At 44.6% G+C, this 18,526-nt stretch overlaps 1 protein-coding gene across 1 annotated transcript in view; it reads left to right on the forward strand.

Annotated features, from left to right (window-relative positions):
- Positions 1-18,526, forward strand: part of C3 (complement C3) — an 83,492-nt gene that overhangs the window by 40,202 nt on the left and 24,764 nt on the right. Inside the window, exons 21-26 of the mRNA XM_084835754.1 lie at positions 3,368-3,580; positions 8,162-8,225; positions 9,329-9,415; positions 11,309-11,512; positions 12,591-12,666; positions 14,048-14,210. Of these exons, the coding sequence (XP_084691880.1) occupies positions 3,368-3,580; positions 8,162-8,225; positions 9,329-9,415; positions 11,309-11,512; positions 12,591-12,666; positions 14,048-14,210 (807 nt within the window). The remainder of the gene's footprint in view (positions 1-3,367; positions 3,581-8,161; positions 8,226-9,328; positions 9,416-11,308; positions 11,513-12,590; positions 12,667-14,047; positions 14,211-18,526) is intronic.

Here is an 18,526-nt window from a genome sequence, read left to right on the forward strand (position 1 = left end):
GTGTGTTTAGAAATTAGGAAGTTTGTGCCACTTTTGATACTAGGGACTCTACTGAATGCTGGAATGCAACTCTGTAGCTCATAGCTGATTCATGTATTTCACAAGTTGTGCTACACAGCATTGTCTGGGCTATTGCAAGGAATTCAGGAGTGCACTGTGTGTGTATGTTTTTTCTTTTGGACATAAGAGTGAAACTTCCTGATCTCACACTCATGATAACTGGTGTAACTTAATGGACCTGAAAAGTTCAAATCTTACCTTCTACTATGATGAAGTCCCATATGAGCTTGCCTGTAATTTGCGATCTTCATCAGAGGCCCTGTTGTGTGTCCCACCACGGACAGAGTTTAGGTTGGTGGGTACATTAGACTGGATCTTTTCTGTAACACTAGCTCAACTCACTCCCAAGGGAGGTCAGGCCTTTTAAAGTTTAGGAAGGCAATAAAAACTGCACTGTTTCACCAGGCCTTTGGCCATTAAAATAGTATTTTGTCTGTTTTTAAAGAAACTTCTGTTGTTGTTTTGGTTTTACGTTGTTGTGATTTTATTTTCTCTCACTTTGAGGGCTTTGGTGGACAGAAAAGCAACACAACATACTTTAAACAAAGAAATACTACAGACTTCAGGTGAGGCTCTCTTCTGAGAGCCAGCACTGTCTGATGTTAAGTTAGTTGGTACAAAGAGTGGGTTCCTGTTAGTGGCAGCACACTTATTAAGGAACTACCATAGGTGTTGTAAGCCCAATCTCTAATGGTCTTTAGAGGGTTAGTAAAAACTTACTTGATTCCATCAAGCATTTTGTGTGGTTAGCTGAGATCTTATAGCTGTACTGAGGTTTTTTATTGGGGATGTCTGGAGCAATTGTTCATTGATAAATTTTAGTGTTTGGGTTTTGTAGTTGTTTTAACGTTCATACTGTGCAGAGTCAGAGGGGTTTTATTGCTGTATATATATTGTAAGACACCCTGAGGGCTTTGAGACATTATTTGATAATAAAGTCATTTCCAAATAAAGGGATATAAATACTGGCTTGCTTTTCTGGACAGTTGTATGGAGTATTGACATAATGTGTGTGCAGTAATAATCATACTTAGCATCTTTGAGAGTTTAAAGTCCTTTCAGCTATCTTATAAGTCAATATTTTTACCCCGTATTGCAGGTGGAGGGCTGAGAGAGAGGCTTGCTTAGAACGTTGTAGTAAGTTCATGGCAGAAGAAAGATTCAAACAAGAGACTTCTGAATTCACAGAGAAGTCTCTAAAGCATCCACACAAATGTTTATTATGTGTTGTAGTGAGGGCATTGCTGATAAAACTGGAAAGGGTCAGATGCCGCACTAAAAAGGTCTATGCAAACATCATTGCTAGCAAAACTTCAAGGCACAGAGGAGGGGGCTGTGGCCTTGAATGGGTTTTCAGTCTTTGTGAGTACAGACTTTCACAAGGCTTAGGAGCAACACTTCATGGCAAGTGTGGCTTTGGAGAACACACATTGCTGTACCCAGAACAAAATGCACAAAATGTTTTAAAGAAATGTAGACTACTTTGGCTAGAGAAGCATGCTCTGGGGTAGGCAAGCTGGTGCCCACCAGATGTTTTGGACTATGACTCCTGTAATCCCTGACCATTGGCCATGCTGGTTGGGGCTTGTGGAAGTTGCAGTCCAAAACACCTGGAGGGAACCAGCTTGCTTACCCAACTGGAACCTTGGAGTGCCATCCAACAGGAAGCAAAATTATGGTAAAGCCCTTGATAGCTCCCATTCATTTCAGCAGGGTCTATGCAGGAGAAATTTCTGCTGGATGCTTGCCTTTGATGGTGATTTGTCTGGGAAGTTTCCAGACGCTGGAAAATGGAACCAGATGCTTCCCTGCTCCTGATGGCTTTCCCCCAGGGTTTAGTTTAAAAGCTGCAGTGCTCTGCCACCTTTAGCACTAGCAGTCTGGTTCCATTTTGGTTCAGGTGAAGCCTGTCCCTCTTGTACAGGCCTGGCTTGTCCCAAAACATTCCCCAGTGCCTAACAAATCTGAACCCCTCCTCCCTGTACCACCATCTCATCCACACATTGGGACTCCTCAGCTTCGCCTGTTTAGCTGGCCCTGCACGTCAAACAGGCATTTCAGAGAAAGCTACCTTGTTGGTCCTGGATTTCAAACTCCTACCTAGGAACCTAAATTTGGTTTTCAGGACTTCCCGACTACATTTCACCACATTGTTGGTACCAACGTGGACCACAACTGCTGACTCCACCCTGGCACTATCTACTAGGCTATCTAGATGGCACATGATATCTGCAGCCTTCACACCAGGCAGGCAATTCACCATGCAGTCTACAGGCCCAATACAAACCCAGCTGTCTATGTGTTTAATGATCAAATCTCTCGCTACCACAAGCACCACTCCCCCTAGAAGTACATCCTCGGTGCGAGAGGATATTTGCTCGTCTTCCAAAGAATGGGTCCCTTCTAAGGGATCATTTCCCTTTTCCTTAGAATGACGCCCTCCTTCCCTGAGACCCCTCATTCTCCATGACAGCAAAGGAGCTGTCACCATGGGAGTAGGACACTGCTAATACATCCCTGAAGGTCTCATCCATCAAGCTCTCTGCCTCTCTTAGCCTCTCCAGGTCAGCAACCTTGGCTTCAAGGGAGCTAACTTGTTCCCTGAGAGCCAGGAGCTCATTACACTGAGCACACGCCCACAACTTCTGTCCAGCAGGTGGATAGTCGTACCTGTGGCACAGTGCAATACACTGGATAGCCCCCACACCCCTGCTGGCTTTCTACCTTCATAACTGTTTTATTATTATTAATTATTATTATTATTGGGTTTGTTTACCTGGAAAAATTGTTACTAGGAGAAGGTGGAGAATTTATTTATAGTTATTTATTTACAGTTACTTATTATGCATAGGGAGGGGAGAGTCGACTGCTCTGGCTTCCTCACCCTGTTGCTAAACTAGCACAGATGCTTAACTCGCTTGTTTGCTGACACTTTGTCACTGGAGCTCTTCAGATGAATTTGTGTGCATGTTTGTTGTGTCTATATGCATAATCACATATATACCTCTCTTTCCGCCACCTCCGTGTATGTGGTGTAGATAGAATAAGGCAGCCTGCCTGACACATATGAGCAAGGATAAGACTGAGGGCTGAGGCACTTGCTTATCCAGCATTTGATTTGGTGGCGAGTATGTTTATAGCATCAGTGTGAAGCTGTATTCACATTGTGAATGAAGAACCTACTGCAGCCCCTTTAGTTGAAGGAAAAAGCAAAGGAATTGCAGAGTGTAGAAGCTCCCTTCTCCCTGGTTTGGACCCTTTTAACTTTGCCAAAACGTTATGGATCACCTCCTCTCTGTCTCCTCAGGTGCGGGTGGAATTGATACACAACCCGGCCTTCTGCAGCGCTTCCACTGCCAAGCAAAGATACCAACAGGTGTTGACTATTAAAGGCCTATCCTCCTGGGCTGTCCCATTTGTGATTGTCCCGCTGGAGCTGGGATTGCATGACATGGAGGTCAAAGCAGCTGTCTGGGGACAGTATGTGTCCGATGGTGTGAAGAAGAAGCTGAGGGTTGTGGTATGTAACAAATTAGATCTTCCATTATTTATTATTATTATTATTATTATTATTATTATTATTAACATTTTAATACCGCCCAATAGCTGGAGCTCTCTTGGACTCAATGACTCTTGGAGGAAGAGAAGCTGTAGTCGGCCCTTCACCATAGTCTCCTTAATGAATGCATCCACTTTATCTTAAATATCTCTCAATTATTTTCATATGTAGTTCATTAAATGCCCAAAGAGTTAAACTCACAGAAGATATTGTTTAAATTAATAAACAAGTAGATAATTAAGCTCCAAACAAACACATGGTTAGTCTCACAGACAAGTATATGGTTAATATCTGAAGCAAATAAATCAACTGATAAACCTTTACTAAACAACAACAACAACAACACAGATGATTTTTCTCTGTAGCAAGTTAATTAATTTCTTCAACACTTAGACTGCTAAATTCTCAAGCAAGCAGTTCTTCTCAACCTTGGATAGATGACTGGTCTCTTCAGCAAACAATTGATCAGGGTCAACGGTGAAATGATGGTTGAAATGATGGTTAACTGTACAACCAAGTAGAGAGTCTTAGTGAATTATTGTTAGCCTCTTCAACAAACAATTGATTAAACTCACCAATGAGGGAGTGGTTAAACTCAGAAGGAAACAAAGAATTTGTCTCAGCCACAAATAGAGGATTAGTGCTTCAGGAGACAATTGAGCAGACTCACTAATGAAGAGATAATTAAATATACAAGCAAGCAGAAGATTAGCCTTACAAACAGATGGATGGCTAATCTCTTCAGATAATCTCAATTGATCAGACTCACCAAGAAAAAGATTATTAAACTTGCAGGCAAGCAAAAAATAAAAAATCAGGCATAACTTCTGATGGGTCTCTCAGCAAACTAGTGAAACACTCTTGATTACATCTCCTCAAGCTCTTTGTACTTTCTTGAAGGGTACTGCAAAGTGTGTACCCTGTAATGCACTTAAAGTGTTATTTTATCACAGATACAGTAGAAACTCTTCCCTTTATACTGGTGACCAGAAGTCCAACCAGCAACTCACCTGCCCTCCCAGCTCCCAACCGGAGTAAGGGTTGCCTTTCCGCAGGCAGTAAGCGGGTGAGGGGGTGGCTAGCAGGCAGAGGAGTGCAATTCTGCTTTGTTGTCCTGTCATTTACCTAGGTCCCTATTGTTTTAACATTTTCAGAGTCTTCTAAAACTCTCCAGCTGCCCATTTAGCAAGGCATTTTGTACATCACACAGCACATGCCCAGGCACTGCCTCAGCAGTAGCACAAGGGTTTTATACCCGACCTGGAAATTGCCTGGAGCTGTTGCTTATTCTGTTCTGCCCTCCCAGCTCCTGACTGGAGCAAGGGCTCCCATCCTGCATGTGGCTACAGAGGGGGGCATGCGGCTAACAGAGCAAACTCCTGCTGTGTTCACCACTGCCCCGCCATCACGCGTCTTTCTCTTTTCATAAACGCTTGGTGCAGCTGTGCTAGTCATGAGATAGCAGAACTACACTTGTGACCCTTGAGACTGCACATCAGGCCCTGTTACTGGCTCTGCTCCCTTCTCCTTCCTGCACCAACCAAAAAATGAAAAGATCTTCGTGTAGTGCAGGGAAGAAGGGAAACTACTAGGTAAGTGTGGAACAAGAGTTGAATGCTTGTGCTAATGCAAGAAGGCAAGATATCCCCACACCTGTGCTGGAATTGGTGCTGCCAAACTAGGGGGTTGGGTTTTGTGAATATTTCCATCCCCTTCTAAAGCCACTTGCATTTTCAATGATTTGGGAGAGGGGTCACAAAACGTCTAAAATGTTCATGGATTTCTGGATTTATTTATTTGTTTCTGTTATTTATAGGCTGCCTTTTGGAGCCCAGCCCTCTCAAGGTGGCTTACATAAAAATAATAAAGACATAATTCCAATAACCTACAGTAATTAAAACAACAGTTAAAGCATTTCAAAGGCCAGCACCACACTCGTATAAAATTAATTCAAACAGCTAAAAGGAGTAATAAAAATCCAACCACTTAAAAAAAACAGCGGCAATAAAAGCCATTCATACACAACAGTACACGATGGCCAGGACTTTAAAAGAATCTTGATTCTCACAATGAATGTAAAAGTCAGATGTTTAGTCACGTCAGCACACAGTAAGGATTTTTATTTTCCTTTAATGTGCATTAGTAACTGCATAAGTTTATAAGAATGAAACTATAAAAAAGAGTGGAAAATGTCATTTGAAGGGAAAAAATGGTTCTGACGGAACAGTAAATTGTAGGAGAATTTCTAATGTTTTGAAATATTCGTGCAATGCTAATTGCAGTGCCTGCAATCTCCCATTTAACCAGTTGAGGGCACACTTGTATTTTTTATCCAAGGAAGTATGGGATGTACGAAAGTCACTTACCTTTCCGCGGATTATGTTCATGGGGGGGGGGGAGGCGTTCCGTCCCTCCCCCCGGAATCCTCTACAGGGGGGGGAGGCGATCCGTTCCTCCCCCCCCGGAATCCTCGACGGCCGGCTATGCTCCGCAGCGGCTCCGCAGAGCAGCTGGCCAGGCCCAGGCCAGAGCCGTCCGCAGCCGGATTTCCGGCCGCGGAGGGCTCTGAGTAAAAAAACAAAACACCGCGTACGCAAATGGCGGTGGCTATGGCCGCTGCCATTTCCGTTCCTTATTTTTCGCCGTCTTAGTCTACGTAAATATTTACGTATACTATTACGGCGAAAATACAGGGGAACGCAAATAGCGTAGTGGGCGCTATTTGCGTCCCTTTTTGATTCACCATTTTAGCTTACGTAAATATTTACGTAGACTAAGACAGCGAAAAATAAGGAATGCAAATATTTACATAGGCTAAAACAGTGAATCATAAAGGGACGCAAATAGCGCCCGCTGCGCTATTTGCGTTCCCCTTTATTTTTGCCCTAATAGTCTATGTAAATATTTACGTAGACTAAGATGGCGAAAAATAAGGGACGCAAATGGTGGCAGCCATAGCCGCCACCATTTGCGTACACGGGTTTGTTTTTTTTAACCCAACCGTGATAGGTAAATCTTTACGTAGCCTATCATGTCTCTGTAAATAAAAAAAAAACCCGTCCAGACTGCAAATGGCGGCAGTGGCAGCCGGTCGGAAGACCTGCAGCCGCTGCCGCCGGAGCCGCTGCCACCGCCCGGAACATCCACCCCAGGTAAGTCTCGTCCCGGGGGGGATCCGCAGGGGGGTGGGGGGATCCGCGGGGGGGCAGGGGGGGCAAGCCGTTCCACCACAGATTTCGGGGGGCCGAATACACTGGCATTCGGCCTCACCGAGATCCGTGGCGGAATTCTCTGACATCCCTAAGTATGGCAGATTTTTCTAATATCTGTCAACTTTGATTAGGAAGGAAAACTCAGTTGGTGGTATCCAATTAATTCCTCCTGCCAATGGGACAGCTTCTGTCAGCAATTCCGCATCCCCCAGCACCCACCACACACCCTCAAAATCTGCTGCAGAGAATTGGGGGACCCTCCAGAGCAGATTTCGGTGGGGGGAGGTGCAGGGGAAAGGGGAAAGTCCAGTTGTGGAGTGAAAGCCTGCTCACACTAGGTTGGATTTCACCCAGTGAACAGAATCCACCTTCCCCATGTCTTCTGTGGTTGTCATGCTGGCTGGGGATGATGGGAATTATAGTCCAACACATCTCAAAGGACCACGTTGGAGATGGCTGAACTAAATAAATGGGAGCTTAAGGTAGCAGCTTTGCATATTCAGGTTATTGAGTGAAAACTGCAGTCTTCACTTGAATAACCAAGGGTGCAAAATTTATGCTTGTCAAGGCTATGTGAAGTTGTACAGCAATACAACTATCAATTGATTGAAATAATAATATGACTGAGTGACTACACAATGGAACATTGGAAATGAGATTGTATTATTTAGAATTTAATAATAGTAGTAATCATAGAAAAATGTGTTTGCAAAACATCAGTGCTCTGGTGCAGCTCCCATTTATTTCAGTGAGGCTCGTTCAGCAGAAAGTCCTGCTGGATTGTTACCGCTGTTAATTGGATTGTGTGTGTATATGTTGCAGGGAGGGTCACGCACATCGAGTGCCAAAATGTCTTAGGCCAGCCCTGTAAAGGAAGAGCCTTTTCACAAGCACCACAGGAAATAAAATGAGCGCTGTCCCTTCTCTTGTTGGGTTCTTCTTGTCACTTTGCTAGGACACTTGATGGAATAACATCAGAGCCAACTTAACTATTGTGTGAACTGAAACTTAAAGAATATCCAGCACTGGTGGCAAAGAATCATTATGGGCAGATGAGTCCTACATATGGATACGTGACTATTGATTCTTAGCTAGGATGGCTATGATGACTTAGCCACTAGGATGTGATGGGGCTGGCCTGAATTGCCTCCTGTGAAGTATTTAGGCACAAATACATTATTGAACCGCACTGCATTTATACCAGAAATAAATCGGATGTCTTTGTGTTTCCATGCTGCCATTTTGAGTTGCTCTTCACTGTCATGTTAAGTATTTTTCTTTGTGGTGAGATTCTCGTAAAGGATAGTTACTATTCTTTCTTCCTTACCAGCCTGAAGGATTGCAAAGAAAGCTTGTAGAAGTCATTGAGTTGAATCCGACTGAAAAAGGAATCAGTGAGTAAATTGAAAGCTTCCTGTTTGCAGGTTCAGCCCATTTTATTGGTGTACTGCTCAGCTTGGCTGGGGAATTAGTATTTCACTACACTGGAAACAAAAGTGGGTGACAGTGAACTGAATATTTTTGCTCAGCAGTAACTACAGATTCATCCAGGCTTCATCCAGCAGCAGATAAGCATTTAGGGAGTGACTGAAGTTAAGGTCTACAGATGCATTCCAGCCTAGGACTGTCTAGTAGCAGACAGGCCTGAGAGAGACTCTAATCACTCAGTAATGGGTAGCTGATTTGTTAGACTTCATCCCTTTTTATTCTTTCGTTTTTAGAGTCTTACCTTAAATTCTATATTTAGCTGAATACCTCCCTTTTAAATCCTTGTCAGGGAAGATTTTCACTTTCCTTAAGCTTTTGTTCAATGTTCAAAATGTCATAGTTATGTTTTGATGGGCAGATGAAATTTTAAAAACTACAAAACTGGACAATTTACATTGATAATGGTTTAGGCAGAACTAGTAACGTTTTCAAACATTAAAAACATTACGAACATTTAATGTAATTACATTAAAATTGTAATTACAAACATTACAATTTTCAAACATTACAATCCTATGCAAGCCCCACTGAATACACTAGGACTTATTTCTGTGTTAACTAGAGTAACAGGAGTACTTTTATGAGCAGTTTCTTGGCTTAAAAAAATAACCTATTTACTACAGGTCCAAAAATACTGTTGCAGCAATGTAAGGGTTGCAGTATTCTGTCACGTGTCCTTCTAGGTGAAGGAATGTCCTTTGATGGGTAAAGGGATGCTGGGACATCATCCAGAAACTCCTGTAAGAACACATATACACTTCATTCAGTGTGTGAATAACTGTAAATGTTTCCAGATTAACAAGCTGTGTGCACATGTACACAGATACTGTGCACACTGAATTTACTGTGTGATGAACATTCCTAGTCTTGTATTAAGCGTGTGTATAGAATCTCTATTTAATTCTGCTTATAGTGGTTTGTAGAAAAGCAATGCCAAAAGAGCACTAAAGGGTTTTAATGTGGAAGTAACTAGTGTTCATGTTACTTTGCAATTTTCCTTCTTTTTCAGATGGAGTTCAGGAACAGCAAGTCAAAGCTAATATATTAGAAAATATAGTTCCTGATACAGAGACTGACACCAAAATCAGTGTCCAAGGTAGAGCCAGTTACTTTAAAGTACAGAACTCTCAGGGCTTCTTCACATGGAACTTTTATCCTGCTATTGAGATTGGTTATTCATGGAAGTTTGTGAGTCCTTTAGATGATATTGTCAACCTCCAGGGCGTCTCCTGCACTAAATAACCTTTATTCCATTTTTTAAAAGATCAGAGATAATGAGCTATCAAATTACAGCACTTGAGTTCCCTCTTGAAAATAGGAATACCTGTAGGGATGGCAGAGAATTCCGCCACGGACTCCAGTGACGCCGGATTCTAAGAATCTGGCCCCCCAGAGTCTGTGGCGGAACAAAAGACTCACCTCCACCACCCGGGGGTATCCGCGCCGGCCAGATCCTACCTGCCGCCGGCTGTCCACTGCTGGCTGCTGCCGGCCGCTGCTGCCTGTCTTTGGACGCAAATGGCGTCCGGTGTAGTGGACACCATTTGCGTCCCTGCCTTTTGCTGTGATAGGCTACGTAAATCTTTACATCGCCTATCATGGCAAAGAGCAGGGACGCAAATAGCGTCTGGTGTAGTGGACACCATTTGTGTCCCTGCTCTTTGCCATAATAGGCTACGTAAAGATTTACGTAGCCTATCACGGCAAAAGGCAGGGACTCAAATGGCGTCCACTATGCCGGGCACAATTTGCGTGGCAGTGGCTGGAAGTCCGGCTGCAGATGGGACCGGCTGGCAGCTCCACAGACTCACCGCGGAGCAGAGCCAGCCGGGGAGGATTCCGGGGGGAGGGACGGATCGCCCCCCACACAGACGGACTGGTGAGTGTGTTTCATACACCCCTAAATACCTGCAATAAGAGGAGCTAGACCACAGCACCATCTGGTGGCTGTGTAATGAAACATATGGAAGACTCAGATAAGGGAGAGAAAGACGGGGGAAAGAGCAGGGAAGGAAGCGCATGTAAAGGGAGCCCCTCATGATCCTGCATTTAAAACGAAAGCAGAAAGCCCCATTTTAAATGTGGGATTTTAGGCTGGTGTAGATATTCTCTCAGACTATAGAACTGAACAGGATCAAAATCCCATTCAGCCCAATCCTTGCTGCAAATGACCAGCATCAACAATGCACTCAGAGTGCTTCCATCCTAAATGGATGGAACATACAGCATGCCCTGTTCTGTGGTTCCTTGAGGCTCATAGGGAAAGCCTGTAGCATCTGATGGCAGTCAGAAAAAGGCAGGAAGAAAATAGGACCTCAGATGGTTCAAAGTGGGCCTTGCTGTCTAGAACTCTCCCATACTAGAGGATGTTGTCTCAGCAGGGAGCTAACACCAATTGAAGCCTTACAGATGCTGACAAGATCTGTGGCATCGCCAGCTCTGCCCTCCTGGAGGAGCTGACTAGACTGTTAAAGGGCCCTCGCCTGATTTTTTAGCCAGAGAGTTCTGCAAGGCTGGAGAGATGGAGATTCTGCCAGGGACTCATCCTCTGAGCCAGAGGATGATGGCAGGGCTGTCTCCTCTGGCTGGGAGTAGCCTAAGGAAGTAGCCTGTGCCTTGTCCTCCACAGAATCCTCTGCTGCACACTGGAAGGTCCAGTGGCTGAGGGTCATGACACAACATGACCTTCTCTGCTGATGTCAGAGAGTGTGCAGTTGGGCAGAAACATTCCCATAGATACAATGGCCCTATCCTGCTTAAAGTTTATGTGGAAATAATCTTTGAATTAGGCCAGAAATCTAATTATACCAGCAGTTCGTGCTGCAACGGAAATGGTGGAGGAGAAAGCAAAATTAATTGGAAGGGTGAAGCAATCCTGCAAAGAGCTGGAGATGCTCAGCAACCTGCAAGAGCAAGATTACAAGCCACACAGCTCCCACTGCCTTTGTGCATGTTTGAATTAACACATTATCATATTTTTCGTGCTCAGGAGACCCTGTGGCTCAGATTGTTGAGGACTCGATCGATGGGAGCAAACTGAACCATCTCATCATTACCCCTTCTGGCTGTGGAGAGCAGAACATGATCACCATGACGCCATCAGTTATCGCCACCCTCTACCTCGACAGTACAGGGCAGTGGGAGAAGATTGGGGTGGATCGCAGGCCTCTTGCAATCAAACAGATCATGCAAGGTAAAGCAAGCAGGCATCTCTGGACTTGTTCTACCTCCAGTTGATGCAATGGTCTGTCGATGGATTCCAGATTCATTCATCCATAGTCTGGCTCAGGTTAAGACCCTCCCAGGTCAAGAATGGTGAAACACTCCTGACTGGTTGCAGCAGCTCATTTTCTTGCAGGATGGGCACCTGCTCAGTGGTGATGACCCAAGAAATCCTAAAACCTGGCTAATTGAGTTGTCACAATACCCTTCTACAAGGAAGAGAATTTTCATCTGTGTTTTGATGATCTGGAGAATTTTGAGATACTTTGGAAACCTCAAAGTGTAGGAATCAAACCTCACAATGGTGGTTCATGCTCCTCTCTGACACTCCATTCCAGCCCCCTTTTTATTAAGATCCTTGATGGGCAGAACATCCAGTTAAAGAAATGCCTTTGGTTCCCTTCAGTACCTCAATTGGTATAGTGTGAGCTGTCAGGAGGAATGGAATTGCTATGCTGAGGGCTTCTCCACATGGGGCTTTTATCCTGTTATTGAGATTGGTTACTCACGGAAGTCTGAGGGTTCTTTACATGATGTCGTCAACCTCCAGGGCATCTCCCATGCTAAATGACCTTTATCCCACTTTTTAAAAGACTGGAGATAATGAGCTATCAGATTACAGCACATTGAGTTCCCTCATGAAAAGAGGAAGTCACGGAATAAGAGGAGGTGGACCACAGCACCATCTAGTGGCTGTATAATGAAGTATATAGAACACGCAGAGAAGGGGCGGGGGAGTGAAGCATGTGTAAAGGGAACCCGTCATGAACCTGCATTTAAAATGGAAGCAGAAAGCCCTGGTAAAGTTGCGGAATTTTAGGCTGGTATAGAAATACCCTGAGAGACCCAGAAGGGAAAGGTGAAAAGAACACAAAGCTAAGTAAACACGCAAAGGAAAAAAGCACAGATGAGACAGTGTGGTAAAAGGAGGAGCAAGTCTTCTTTGTGTACAGGATGAGTGCTGTGAAGTCTACCTGTCTGGATGTATACATGCTCTTAAACAGCTGGACTAGCATCTCACAGCTGTCTTTCTCCTCCTCCCTTTTCAGGTTACACCCAGCAGATGGTGTACAAGAAAGCAGACCACTCCTATGCCGCATTTCGAGATCGCAAGGCTAGCACTTGGTAAGAGCAGTACTGCTGTGGTACTATCTTTAGATCATTGATGGGCTTTCCAGCAACTTTCCTCTAATATTCTGTTTATTGGCTTTCACATATTTTCATTCTCTTGCTCTCACTTTCTTAGCTAACTCTTCCTTCTTTCCATTCCCCTTCCTTCTCTCTTTGCTCCTTTGGTAAGCTCATCCAAGATGCTGTCTCCTTTCCCCAACTGTGCCCTTTCTGCCTTGGTAATCCCTCTCATTGGAACTCTTTACCTTCTGGCATTTATATGGCTCCTTCCATGACTGTGTCCCAATGCTTGTCAAAAACGCTTCCCTTCACATTGGCTTACTCAAACTGAACCCTTTTCTCTCTTCCCTCTTTCCCTTGCACGCAGTGCTTTCAGTTTTAAGCAGGAGGGCAAGCTTTGCCTCTGTTTTGGTTTGTTTTATGCACAGTGCTTTGCTACTTTGGATGATGACGATGATGATGATAAAAATGGGCTGAGTCTTTCTCTACAGTGCATTCCACTTCTGAAGCCCACTCAGTATTACCATGGGCAGTCAAATATGTTGGTTAAAAACACCTTACACGACATCTAATGTTCAAGGTACTCTGTATTCCGAAGGGCCACCTTGGCACTATTTTAACTTCCTAAAAAGCAGGCCTTTCCCCACAGAAAGGCAAGATGGAACCTCCATTATAGGGCTAAACAATGCCTGCCAGTGACTCATGCCATTTCAGGCTCTTTGGTGGGGCAGAAAGGGAGTGAGGGGAGGACTACTCCCTCTATAAGCACTTGGGAGTGCTGCAGGCATTTCATATACATTATCTCAGTAATCCTTACAACAACCCTCTGTGGTAGGTCAGTCTTATTATCCCCATGTGGCAGATGGGTGCGTGTGTGTGTGTCTGTGCGCGCGCTCCCGCGCATGCTAAGGCTGGGAGTTCATATCTGATGGCAGCAAGATCTGAATCTGGGGCTTTCCTTTGCACACTCATACACTACTCTGCAACAGCTCTCAAGGGCTGAAGCCCCCATTCATGTGCACTGTTGTGATTTGATGTACTTAAAGACCACATGTGATTCTCCCAAACCTGAGCAGATGCTGTCTCCTGCTTGATTCCTGGGCTGGCCGAGCGTTTTTTCCTTCCTATATTCATGAAGAGATGAGGTTGACCCACTTTCATCTTCACTGTCCCCATCCTGTTGAAAACACTGGTCTAGGCATGCATGGATTCTGCTCCTTGCTGTGCCACAGTCTACCGGTGTGTGACTTTAGACAAGCCACTCATCCCTCCTTGCTAACCATTGCCCTGCTATGCCTGGCTCACAAGGTCTGATGGACAGTTAATTATGTGATGTTTATTGAGATACTGGGCTAATGCATCAAATCCTTTGCAGGCTAACCGCATATGTCGTAAAGGTCTTTGCCATGGCTTTCAAACTTGTAGAGTCTATTAGCAATGATGTCCTCTGTGGAGGTGTGAAGTGGCTGATTCTGGAGAGGCAAAAACCAGATGGGATTTTCCATGAAGATGCCCCTGTGATCCATGGAGAGATGGTGGTATGCTTTTGTTCTGCTATTAATGGTGCTTGACTTGCATAAATCCAGGGATTTTCTGGTTCCTAATTCAGAAGAACACAACACAGGAATTAACGGTCAAACCGTATTGTAATGTAGCCTGGTGGTCCATTGGTCTTAGCCTTCTCTGTGATGACAGTTGCCAGCCAGATGGTTCAAAGGGGCTCACAAGCAGGACATGGCGGTGATATGCTGCTATTGCTGCTATGTGACATAATATTTCTGTAGTGCTAGTAGCGTGCAGAAGTTTACAAAAGTGAGTCACTTTTCAAAGGACATACAAGAATCTGCAACAGATGGGCCTGAGGGGCAGACAAACAGAGGGATTGGGACGTGAGCAATAGGAGAGAGTATGATGGCAAAGAGAAGGTAAAGTGAGGGTAGTTCAAGTAAGGTTTTGGTAAACAAAAAAGGGAGTAGATCTCAAGGGGGGATTTAGAGGAGGAGATCTGATGAGCAGAAAAGGGAAAGCTGCTTTAAGCGTTGGGAAGAACACAGCAGAAGACATGGAGATGAGAATGAAGAACAAACAAATGCAGTAGAGGAGGTTCTGTATAAGAGAGGGAGGTGTGCTCAAGGAGTGTACGGGGAAATAATGGACAAGATACAGCCATTTGTAGAGCTGTGAAGAACATTTATGTATGTATGTATGTATGTATGTATTATATTTCTATGCCACCCAATAGCCAAAGCTCTCTGGGTGGTTCACAACAATTAAAACCACAAAATACAGCATAAAATACAATATAAAATTTAAAAGCCTAAAACTACAGCATAAAAGTAAAACCAAAATAAAACCTAGCAGCAATGCAGAGATTTAAAATACAGTAACAGATTAAAAGCAACAGAATTAAAAAATTAAAATGCCTGGGAAAATAAGAAGATGGCGCCAGCAAGAGCACAGTGTAGGTGCCAGGCAAACCAATCTGGGAAGCTCATTCCATAACTAGGGTGCCACAGCAGAAAAGGCCCTTTTCTTGGTAGCCATCTACCTCACTTCCTTTGGCAGGAGCTCCCAGAAAAGGACTACTGAAACTGATCTTACAGTCTGGACAGGTATGTATGAGAGGAGAGGATCGTTCAGGTAACCTGGCCCCAAGCCATTTAGGGCTTTGAATGTTAATGCCAGCACTTTGAATGGGCCCCCGGAAAGAGACTGGGGGCCAGCGCAGCTGGAAAAGTACTGGTATAATATGATCTCTTTGGCCAGTCCCCATTAACAGTCTCGCTGCTCTGTTTTGGACCAGCTTGGACTGTTTTCAATGACAGCCCCACATATAATGCACCGCAGTAATCCAGACAAGAATTTATCAGAGCATGGCTAACTGTAGCTAGGCTATTTCTGTCCAAAGAAGGGCGCAGTTGTTATATTAGCCTAAGCTGATAAACAGTGCTCCGTGCACTGAGTTCACTTGAGCCTCAAGTGACAGTTCTGGGTCCAAGAGCACCCCCAAACTACAAACCTGATCCTTTAGGGGGAGTGTGCCCCCCCCAGAACAGGTTGAACATCATATAGCCAGGCAGAGGAACTACCCACTAACAGTACCTCCATCTTGTCTGGACTGAGTCTCAGTTTATTGGCCCTCATCCAGACCATTACTGTGCCCAGGCACTGGTTCAGAACACCCACTGTCTCACCTCGATTTGAGGAAAAGGAGAGATAGAGCTGTGTGTCATCTGCATATTGATGACACCTCAGCCCACACCTCTGGATAACCTTCCCCACCAGTTTCATGTAGATGTTGAACAGCATGGGGGATAGAACAGAGCCCTGTGGAACCCCGTAGTATAGCAGCCAAGGCACAGAGCTATAATCCCCCAGCACCACCTTCAGGAATCAGCCATCCAAGTAGGAGTGGAACCACTGCAGTGCAGTGCCTCAAACTCCCAGCCCAGACAACCTATCCAGAAGGCTACCATGGTGCATGGTATCAAAAACCACTGAGAGGTCCAAGCAAATGAACAGGGTCACACTCCCCCTATCCCAGTAAAGGTCATCCCACAGGGTGATCAAGGCAGTTTCTATTCCAAAACCAGGCCTGAAGCCTGATTGAAATGGATCTAGATAATCCCTTTCATTCAGGAGTGCCTGGAATTGTCCAGCAACCACCCTCTCAAGAACCTTGCCCAGGAAAGGGATATTGGCTACCAGCCAATAGTTTTAACATTGAGGACTAGAACTGTGGAAGTTAATGTGAAGCATCATGGAGAGTAGAGTGGGCAAGGTAGAGGCTTTAAGTGAGGAGGATCTTCATCATGGCAGTGGGAGGGAAAGTTCTAGCCAAAAAATTAACCAGGATGTGGAAGACTGGTACCATCAGAGCAGTAGCAAGTCTATGGTTGAACCCAAGTAACCAATGATATCTGATGCGGTCTGGCTCTTTAGATTAAGTTAACAAGGACTGTCTTCATCATAATTGCATTGCTAGAGTCTGGGGAGCTGGGAGCCATTTTTGCGCTTATTTTATCTACAGCCATGGTACCAGGTTTGGGTGGAACAATGAGGACAACTCTTCCCACGGAACCTCTCTTCCATGAGATGGGGCAAAGGTGCACAGCAGTTTGTGGTTGTAATTCATGTGCACAGCGCACGCCGCTACAACGCATCCGTGCATTTTCCCTTTGCATATGCTTGGTTGCTTAGGATCACTTTCCATGGTATTTAGAAGCCTACACATAGTACTAGAAGACCCTGGGAATTGAACAGCAGCATTAATGTAGAAGAGTGTTATATTCAAGAAGCACCATGAAGTCCAGCAAAAGTTTATTTGAAGTGAGGGATTAAAACCCCCCACCTTGGAACAAGAGAAAACCCCCAAATGCACAAACACAGTACATCTGCGTTAAGAATATTTTATTGGATGTTTTATGGCATCATAGCATTGACAACTTCACATGACTTGTCCTAGAATTATTTCTTTAATCTTAGAAATATTGGTGAATATTCTCTAGAGCAGTCTGGAGAGGACCAACCTGGTCCTCTCCAGATGTTTTGGACTACAATTTCGAGCATCCCTGACTATTGGTCGTGCTGGATGGGGCTGATGGGAGATGGTCCAAAATGTTTGAAGGGTACCAGGTTGGGGAAGGCAGCTCTGGAGGAGCAGTGGAGTCTGTGGGGAATATCTTGAGCAGTGGGAGGAGAAATGTCTGTGCTGGATTATGGTTGAGGGCTCTAGAGGAGCCTGGACTACTCACTTTACTATTTACATTGTTACCAGCTACTTTTTACATCAGCTAATGATCCAACTTTTGCATGGGTTGAATTTTGAACTGCAGCAATGTTCTTTTGGAACTGCATCTTTTTCCTGGAGCTTGCAGAACTTGTGTAACCCACACTTTCTCAGCCACAGCCGTGCCTCCTGCAATATGGGTATAATAACAATGAACTTTATCTGCATGCATTGTCAGAGTAATTTCTTTAATGGTTATAAAGTCAGATAAAAATTATTAACAAGACCTGAGTTAGAAAGATAATGAGCTCCCCCCCCCGCCACTTTTTTTTTTTTGGTAGACACACTACAATCTCAGCTACACTAAGCTCCTGGTTTCTTTCTTCTTTTTTTAATGAAGCTGCAATTTCTTCCTGACAGGGAAGACCCCAAAAAGGCTTAACTCACCCAAATATTGTGTGTGATAATCATTGCTATGACTTCAGTAATTGGCTAAAACACTGAAAGGCAGGAGTAGGCTTGTTGTTGTTCAGTCGTTCAGTCGTGTCCGACTCTTCGTGACCCCATGGACCATAGCACGCCAGGCCTTCCTGTCCTCCACTCTCTCCTGGAGTGTGTTCAAGAGGAACAGGCTAGTTTCCCACAAAACAAATGGGCAGAATACTAGCTGCACATTTTACCTCGTATCTTGGGTTCTACAAGGGCCAGAGACTTTCTTCTTCATCTTTGTCTCCTCCTCCTCCTCCTTTTAATGAAAGCTGGAAATCTGGAGAATATGGCTTATCTGGGGGGGGACTGCCTTGCCCCTTCCAGAAGCAGATGCTCATGTCTTGCCCCAACCTTCCCAAAGGAGCTTCCCTTTGAGTGAGGTGTCCCTGCACTTCCTGCTGTTATTTCTGTTACCAAACAGGTAGACACTTCACTTATTATACCTGGAGCAGATGGCAAACAGTGTGGAGGTAGGCAGACTCCAGCCAGTTTCATTCATTGAAGACCAAGAATGTTGTTCTTGTGCCACAGAGACCTAGGGTGCTTCCAGATGACACTTTTATCATGCTATCGCCCTGCTTCATTGACTGAGTTTTAGAGGGGGGCCTGGACGACAATGTCTTCCACTTGTAGGCT

This window comes from Heloderma suspectum, chromosome 2, assembly GCF_057233095.1.
Source record: "Heloderma suspectum isolate Gila_16-S chromosome 2, 16-S_ref, whole genome shotgun sequence".
NCBI lineage: Eukaryota > Metazoa > Chordata > Lepidosauria > Squamata > Helodermatidae > Heloderma > Heloderma suspectum.